The 8,525-nt window shown below is 39.9% G+C and overlaps 2 protein-coding genes across 3 annotated transcripts in view; one reads left to right on the top strand and one right to left on the bottom strand.

The window, feature by feature from the left end:
• The window catches only part of pycr3 (pyrroline-5-carboxylate reductase 3), a 547,472-nt gene that overhangs the window by 152,734 nt on the left and 386,213 nt on the right, over window positions 1-8,525 (bottom strand). The gene's annotated exons all lie outside the window — the stretch shown is intronic.
• Window positions 1-8,525, top strand: part of dspb (desmoplakin b) — an 82,802-nt gene that overhangs the window by 11,680 nt on the left and 62,597 nt on the right. For both annotated transcript variants that reach the window (XM_073932187.1, XM_073932186.1), the window contains exons 2-4: window positions 1,466-1,556; window positions 6,436-6,566; window positions 7,262-7,436. In XM_073932187.1, the coding sequence (XP_073788288.1) occupies window positions 1,466-1,556; window positions 6,436-6,566; window positions 7,262-7,436 (397 nt within the window). The remainder of the gene's footprint in view (window positions 1-1,465; window positions 1,557-6,435; window positions 6,567-7,261; window positions 7,437-8,525) is intronic.

Genomic DNA, 8,525 nt, shown 5'->3' with positions numbered 1-8,525 from the left:
AATGTTACGTGTTATTGTATGCATCAAAGGGTTAAAGTGTTTTCTTTTATTATTCAGTGATTTCATTGTGTACCACTAGAAGGAAGCCTGCATACCACTACAGCTAGAGAACCACTGCAGTAACTTAGGGCTGATTTCTACTTCTGCGTCAAACGCACGCGTATGCTATGACGTTGACGCATAGCCCTACGCCATGGCCGTCGGCGTCGCTGACGTGCACCTCTCAAAAAATGTAACTACACGTCGCAACGACGCATAGCGCAAGCTCTGTGATTGGTCGGCTTGGTAGCGTTGACAAGTCTGGGCGGGACCGAGAGCCGCGTGAATGGTGCGAGCCTAATGCAGCGATTGTTTACAAGTGTGAAGTCCCGTAAAGGAGCTCCGGATGGAAAGTTTTGTTTTGTGTTTACCTCATAGTTAAAGTTGTTGGACGTCCGCCAGTTCCTGCCTCAAAATGAGCGAGTTTGAGCCACTTGTACATCCAGGAAGTGTTCAGTAAAAGCAAAACAGCAGCGAAGAAACTCGACACAGAGGAACATTTACACCTCACTGCCAACTAGCGTTTCTGCTAATGCAGACCAACAGAGACAGCAGCAGAAGTATAAATGCACAGCTACGTGTGTTGCATGCGCCGTGGGTTACGCCAGTCACTTCCGACGCAGAAGTATAAACCAGGCTTTATTCTCTAAGGTGCAGCATCATGTGACAAATCTTTCAACCAATGACCAATGGATGGACTTTCTATATTCTTCCAATAGAGTGCTATCAGACGTTTTCAATTACAAGACACAAGTCGATCATGTCGGTTTGATAACCAGGGAATGCAAACTAAAGCTTAGTTTATACTTCTGCGTCAAGTGACCTGCGTAACCCACGGCGCATTTATACTTCTGCTGTCTCTGTTGGTCTGCATTAACACTTCCGAAAAGCTAGTGGGCAGTGAGGTGTAAATGTTCCTCTGTGTCGAGTTTCTTCGCTTCTGTTTTGCTTTTACTGAACACTTCTGGGATGTACAAGTGGCTCAAACTCGCTCATTTTGAGGCAGGAACCGGCGGACGTCCAACAACTTTAACTATGAGGTAAACACAAAACAAAACTTTCCATCCGGAGCTCCTTCATGGGACTCCACACTTGTAAACAATCGCTGCATCGGGGTCACGCCGCTCACGCGGCTCTCGGTCCCGCCCAGACTCGTCAACGCTACCAAGCCGACCAATCACAGAGCTTGCGCTATGCGTCGTTTCGACGTGTAGTTACATTTTTTGAGAGGTGCACGTCAGTGACGCCGACGGCCACGGCAAAGGGCTATGCGTCAGCGCCGTAGCATACGCCGGTGTTTGACGCAGAAGTATAAATCAGCCTTAACATGAACAAAACCAAAGCAAATATTTCAGAGGGAACTAAAATCAGCTTTTCCTGTAATTGACTCCTGTGACACACACTGACTTTTGTTTTCTGGCAGCAGGCCGGCCATGTCGCCTCTCCAGCAGCGGATCTCCTTTCTGCAGGCCCAGTGTCAGGACTACCTGGAAAGAGCGGCATCAATATTTAAATCTGTGAGTGTAGTCATGCACACACACACACACACACACACACACACACACACACACACACACACACACACACACACACACACACACAGAGCTTCTGCTGTTGATTTTCTCTGATAGGCAACAGTGTGTTTCACAGGCTCGTGAGATTCATTCTCAGATGATGAAACACCCCCTGCCTCCTCTGAATGAGCCGTTTTGGAGAAAACGAAAGTGATTTTTTTTTTTTTAGCATTCTACTTTCATTTATCTTCATTTCCTCCCTTATAAACGATTTCCAATTTCTTTATTTAGTTATTTATTATCTTTATTATATCTCTCAAAGTTACTTGGTTTATTTTCTTTTGTTATTATATTTTCTGGTGACCCCAATGTGTCACAAAAAAATACTATATATATGTTTATACGAGCAATATCACACGAGTTGCAGTGTGATATGGCTGTATATTGGCACTGGTGGGAGGCGTGCATTGTGGGACGGTGGGACAGCGGCTTAGTGCTCCCACCAGTGACGATTTACAGCCACATTGCACTGCTACTCGTGTGATATTGCGTTTATACATCAGTTTGACGGCATAATCGTGTATATAAGAAATAAAATCAAAGACAGAGAGCCTAAAAACACTTTTGTAAGAGGAACTACTTTCTTCCACCGTTCATTCACATCTGCAGCTGACGGTTAGAACAACCGCTGCTCATTCACCAGTGTCTCTTTAGAGCTAGGGTTTGAATGATTCTCTAGCGTAATGTCTAAAGTGATGACAAAACAGCTGATTTTGCTCACATTTCAAGATTATACGACATGAAATGTCATCAGTCTACAGAGATTTCCCAGTATTTCTCTGTTGTAATCAGGAGACCACAATAATTAACCCTGATAAAGCCAAAGCAAACACTAGCAGATTTCTGTCGTATAAATACAGCACTACCACATACAAAAGCAAGAGATCGACTTAGAGTCACTTACCTGATTTATAATGATTAGATCAGCTATAGTTTAAAATTACACTGTATGTTTCCTCTTCTAAGGATTATTATGCGGTCGCTGACATCTTGTGGTGAAATGTCAACCGTCTTTGCTCTGCTTAATGGCAGGCTGATGGAAGCCGATGTGCTGAATCTCTGAAATTATAAATATTTTAAAATAGGCACTATTCTAATAAATAAATTGCACAGCTGCTATCTAAACAACTACATTTTCACCTAAAAATGCCTCAGAAGTACATGATGTTGTGCAACTGCTGCAATATTTGTCAGACTGTAGTGAGTTTATTGATCTGCTGTCACTCTATGTGGGCGGAGGAATACAGCAGAGTGAAGAGGCTGCACAAGTGCTGGTATTGCAGAATATCAGGTTCAAGAATCAGACAGAACTGTTGTAAAATATATGTATATACAGTTGAAGTCAGAATTATTAGCCCCCCTTTGAATTTCTTTTTTTTAAATTATTTTTATTATTTCTCAAATGGTGTTTCAGGAAATGTTCACAGTGTGTCTGATAATATTTTTTCTTCTGGAGAAAGTCTTATTTGTTTTATTTCGGCTAGAATAAAAGCAATTCTTAATTTTTTTTAAAAATCATTTAAAGTCAATTTTATTAGCCCCTTTAAGCTATATTTGTTTTTGATAGTCTACAGAACAAACCATCATTATACAATAACTTGCCTAATTATCCTAACCTGCCTAGTTACCCTAATTACCCTAGTTAAGCCTTTAAATGTCACTTTAAGCTGTATAGAAGTGTCTTGAAGAGTATCTAGTCTAATATTATTTACTGTCATCATGACAAAGAGAAAATAAATCAGTTATTAGAGATGAGTTATTAACACTATTATGATTAGAAATGTGTTGATAAAAAATTGCTCTTCGTTAAACAGAAACTGGGGAAAAAATGGTGGCTAATAAATCAGGGGTGCTAATAATTCTGACTTCAACTCTATATATTATATGCATATATATATTTTTTACTGTTTTTATATAAAATGTGTTGCTGTTTTCACATTTTATGTCAATTACATATTCTGCATATGAGCAATTCCAGTGTTATGGATGTGACATTTGCAGTAAAATCTCAAAACCGAAATTCACAAAGAAAGCATATGTTAACATTATATTCAAACATCTGTTTATACTTTACAAAAGAACTAACCACAGATGGCATCAGAAAAAGATCAATCTGTAAACATTATTTGTATTTTAAATCAGGGAATACATGCGCTACAGATATGACCAAAAAAGTTAGCGAGTTAAAATACTTTGTAGAACGTCTGTAAATTAAACTGCGCAACCCAAGAGAAACCGTGCTAATCAAAAGGAGAAGAGTTGCTCACTATTGAACAAAAATGATTGATTTTATTTATATTATTGCATTCATGAGGAAAACGCTCTGTTATGGATGTGACGGATGTGAAATTGGCACTTGTGTGAATTTGGTAATTTAAATATAATAGATTGAAAACATTAACAGAGACATTTGAGTATTTTCAAAGCACTGTAAAATACTTGCTTACACAAAAAAAACGATGAAACGGTTTTGATATTTTGGTGAAAACTTATTTTTTTAATGGTAAGGCTGACATTTGCATGGAATTGCTCATATGTTAATCAATATATACAGTTGAAGTCAGAATTATTAGCCCCCTTTGATTTTATTATTATTTCTCAAATGATGTTGAACAGATTCAGGAAATGTTCACAGTATGTCTGATAATATTTTTTCTTCTGGAGAAAGTCTTATTTGTTTTATTTCGGCTAGAATAAAAGCAGTTTTTAATTTTTTAAACACCATTTTAAGGTCAATATTATTAGCCCCTTTAAGCTTTATTTTTTTCGATAATCTACAGAACAAACCACTGTTATACAATCACTTGCCTAATTATCCTAACCTGCCTAGTTAACCTAATTACCCTTGTGAAGCCTTTAAATGTCACTTTAAGCTGTATAGAAGTGTCTTGAAGAATATCTAGTCTAATATTATTTACTGTCATCATGACAAAGAGAAAATAAATCAGTTATTAGAGATGAGTTATTAAAACTATTATGATTAGAAATGTGCTGAAAACAATCTGCTCTCAGTTAAACAGAAATTATGGACAAAAATAAACAGGGGGCTAATAATTCTGACTTCAACTGTATATGTAAAATATCAAAAACTTTTTTTAATGAGCAACAGTATCTGCTCGTGAAATTATTAGTATTACATTTTTTTATTATTATTCTTTTGTTTTTATTTCTCTTACCCCAGTGAAATTTTCATTCTTTCTTATGAAAACGTTTCATTTTATTACATTAAAAGAAAGAAAGAAAACAAAAAGATGTGTTTTGCATCAAGCGTACATATGTCTGGATTTAAAAATGTGTAGAGCAGAATAAAAAAAAAAAAGAGCAGCATGAACATTCTTCAGAGTATCTTCTTTTGCGCATTTTTTTACACCATCTGCTGTATTTTGCACACAATAATCACATATTTTGGATTGAGATGGGAGAAATTAATGAGATGGCGTGCTGTGCTGTGTGTTGCGTCTTCTGCTCTCTGTTTGTGTAACTCTCTCTGTGTTTTCAGTTTGCTGTGTGTTATGTTTGCTGACGTTGCTGCTTTGTGCTTTGACTTTCTGCTGATTTGTTATTGAGTGAATGAGATTTTCAGATTGACACTTGAGTCCTCCAGATGCTCATTCAGGCCTGAAGACACACACACACACACACACACACACACACACACACACACACACACACACACACACACACACACACACACAAACACACACACACACAAACACACACACACACACACTCAACTCAAGCACTGTTTGCTTTCATAATCCTGGCTTTTCTGACGCCTGCATTTCTATTGTTCTCGGCGTGTGTGTGTGCGTGTGTGTGTGCGTGTGTGTGTGCGTGTGTGTGTGCGTGTGTGTGTGCGTGTGTGTGTGCGTGTGTGTGTGCGTGTGTGTGTGCGTGTGTGTGTGTGTGCGTGTGTGTGTGTGTGTGTGTGTGTGTGTGCGCATGCATGTGTGCATGCTTGTGTGTGTGCTTGTGTATATGTGCATGCTTCTGTGTGTGCTTGTGTATGTGTGTGCATGTGTGCATGCTTGTGTGTGTGCTTGTGTATATGTGCATGCTTCTGTGTGTGCTTGTGTATGTGTGTGCATGTGTGCATGCTTGTGTGTGCGCATGTGTACCTTTGTTTGTGCCTGTGTGTGTGTGCGCGTATGCTTGTGTGCATGCTTGTGTATGTGCATGTTTGTCTGTGCATGCATGCGTGTGTTTGTCTGTGCTTGTGTGTGCATTTGTGCATGCTTGTGTGTGTGCGTCTGTGTGCTCGTGCATACGTGCTTGCATTTTTGCATGCTTGTGTGTGTGTGTGCTTGTGTATATGTGCATGATTCTGTGTGTGCTTGTGCATATGTGCATTCTTGTGTGTGCATGTGTACATTTGTTTGTGCCTATGTGTGTGCGCGCGTATGCATTTGTGCATGCATGTTTTTGTGTGTGTGCATGTGTGTATGTGCATGCATGTTTGTGTTTGTGTTTGTCTGTGCTTGTGTGTACATGTGCATGTCTGTGTGCATGCGTGTGCTTGTTTATGTGTGCATGCATTTGTGCATGCTTGTGTGTGCGTTTGCGTGCTTGTGTATGTGTGTGTGCATGTGCTTGCATTTGTGTGTGCTTGTTTGTACATGTGTGTGTGTGTGTATTTGTGCTTGTGTGTGCTTGTGTAAATCTGTGTGCATTTGTGCATTTTTGTGTATCTGTATACATGTGTGTGTGCGTGTGCGTGTCTGTGTGTGCATGTATGTGTGCATGTATGTGTGCATGTGGGTGCATGTGTGTGCTTATCTGTATGTATGTATGTGTGTGTGTGTGTGTGTGTGTGTGTGTGTAGGGTGGAGACAACGGTGCTATGACGGATGCTCATAACAGTCTGTTGTCTGCTGGTGACATCATTGATGAGCTCAAAATGTTTGCCATGGAATTAAACCAGCAGAACCTGCCGTCTGAGAGTTTGATGAGGAGGTGAGACACACACACACACACAACACTGAACGACAAACACTCACACAAATCCAGTCCTGAGGTCAGTTCTTCGTACCTCACCTAAACAGTCTAAGCTGATTCAGCAGATCCTGGATCTCTAAATCCTGGTAACTGATCTCTGGCTAATCTGGTTAAAATATCTGGATGAGCTGATCTGAGATCTGTGTGCATTGTAAAGGACAGATCGATCCATCCTCGAAATCATGATCAGCAATGCAGCAATTGGCTGACGGCACAGCAGAGTAATGACATCATCTGATTAATATTCAATTATCCATGTGAGCTAAATTACATCAAATTTGCAGTAAACGGTTTGTTAAATATGACGCTCAGTGACTCTCCACGTGTTGTGGCCTGCAGGCGTTACACTTTCATATGTCAGGAGTATTAGCAGCTTTACTTTTAGAGCAGATTTTCTGAAATGACCCGATCTAACCCTGCTTATATAAATTAAGCTGTTGATCTCAAGAGCAGGTTTGAGCTTCCAGACTTGACAACAACTCTAGGATGAGTTTTTGGGATCGAAACGATCCTGGATCATGTTAAATAATCAATAACCAACATCCACATACGAAGACTGGACCCTTAGACCTTTCATACTGTGCCTGTATATGTTGCATTTCATTAATGTTGTTCTCATGCCTCCTTGCCATCTCTTTGTCTGTGTCTTTCAGTGTGACTCTGTTCTCGGATCAGTTTCGGGATCTCAGCATGGCTCTGAATGCTCCTCCTCCGGCTCCTCTGCAGCAGACGCAGAGGTTTAGCTCCCGTTCAATGCGGCGCAGCGTGAGCCGTGAAGAACCAAACCGCTTCTACACTGACGCCATGTCCTGGATCACACAGCAGAGGGTAAACGAAGCATCACGTGTGGATTTACAGCCTGTCAAGCAGAATAAGTGCTGGGAAAGTTACTGTGGTGTACCACAAGGCTCAGTTCTTTGTCCTTTACTTTTCACACTATATATGCTACCGCTAGGCGATATCATTAAAAAAAAACATGTGGCCCTATTATACACCATGGCGCATTAAGGCGCAAGGTCTGTTTGGTGCGATTTGTTGCTATTTTCAGATCAACGCAACCCTAATTTTCCCGCTTTCGACCACATTGTTTAAATAGCAAATCCATTTATGCCACTGTGGACTCATGGGTGTTCTGGTCTAGAAAAGAGGTGTGTTAAGGCGCATTGCTGGAGCTTTGCTAATTTGAGGAACTAAAGCAGACTGTGCAATAGACCAGCTGAAAGCTGCTGTAAAGTCACAGAGGACGTTAGATGTAAACTCATACACGCAGCTTAAACACACAGGATGAACAACAACACACAAATATCTTTACAGATGAAAAATAAAATGATTAAAATATTACAAAAATGATTGACAATCTGCATCTGTATAATATTATTAATATTATCAGTAGTATTTATTTATAGTATTTATTGGTCATTCTAAAGCACCATATCCATCTTAATATTAGTGTTATATTAATAACGTCCTCCAGAATTACAGAGTGTCTGTGTTCTCCATCTCACGCCTTCAAACGCCACCGCGCGTTCACTGTGCGTTAGGATTGCCTTCTGAGGCGCAAGTCATTTATTAAATGAAGAAAAGATTGACGCAGCTTATCTTCTCTTGTTTTTACTGTTGATATTTGGGGCCATAGATATATACACTAGATATCGCATAGGGACCCTGAGCATGCGTCAATAGCGCCGCCACATTGGTACAGTGCTCCCAGGACAAATGTCATTCAACCGCACTAGTCAAGACAGTGTTATTACGTGAAGATGCGGGACTTTAGCGATGTCTACGGGTGTAGAAACGAGCAAACAAAGACAACAAAGCACAAAGGCAGAACATTTCATAGGTAATATTAATTTTTTTCTGTTTTTGTATGTTCTGAACTTTTGTGCTAATCAGGTAACGTTATTGATGATAACAGTC

This window comes from Danio rerio, chromosome 20, assembly GCF_049306965.1.
Source record: "Danio rerio strain Tuebingen ecotype United States chromosome 20, GRCz12tu, whole genome shotgun sequence".
Classification (NCBI taxonomy): domain Eukaryota; kingdom Metazoa; phylum Chordata; class Actinopteri; order Cypriniformes; family Danionidae; genus Danio; species Danio rerio.
The sequence above is the reverse complement of the archived record's forward strand: the minus strand, read 5'-3'. Positions and strand labels throughout refer to the sequence as shown.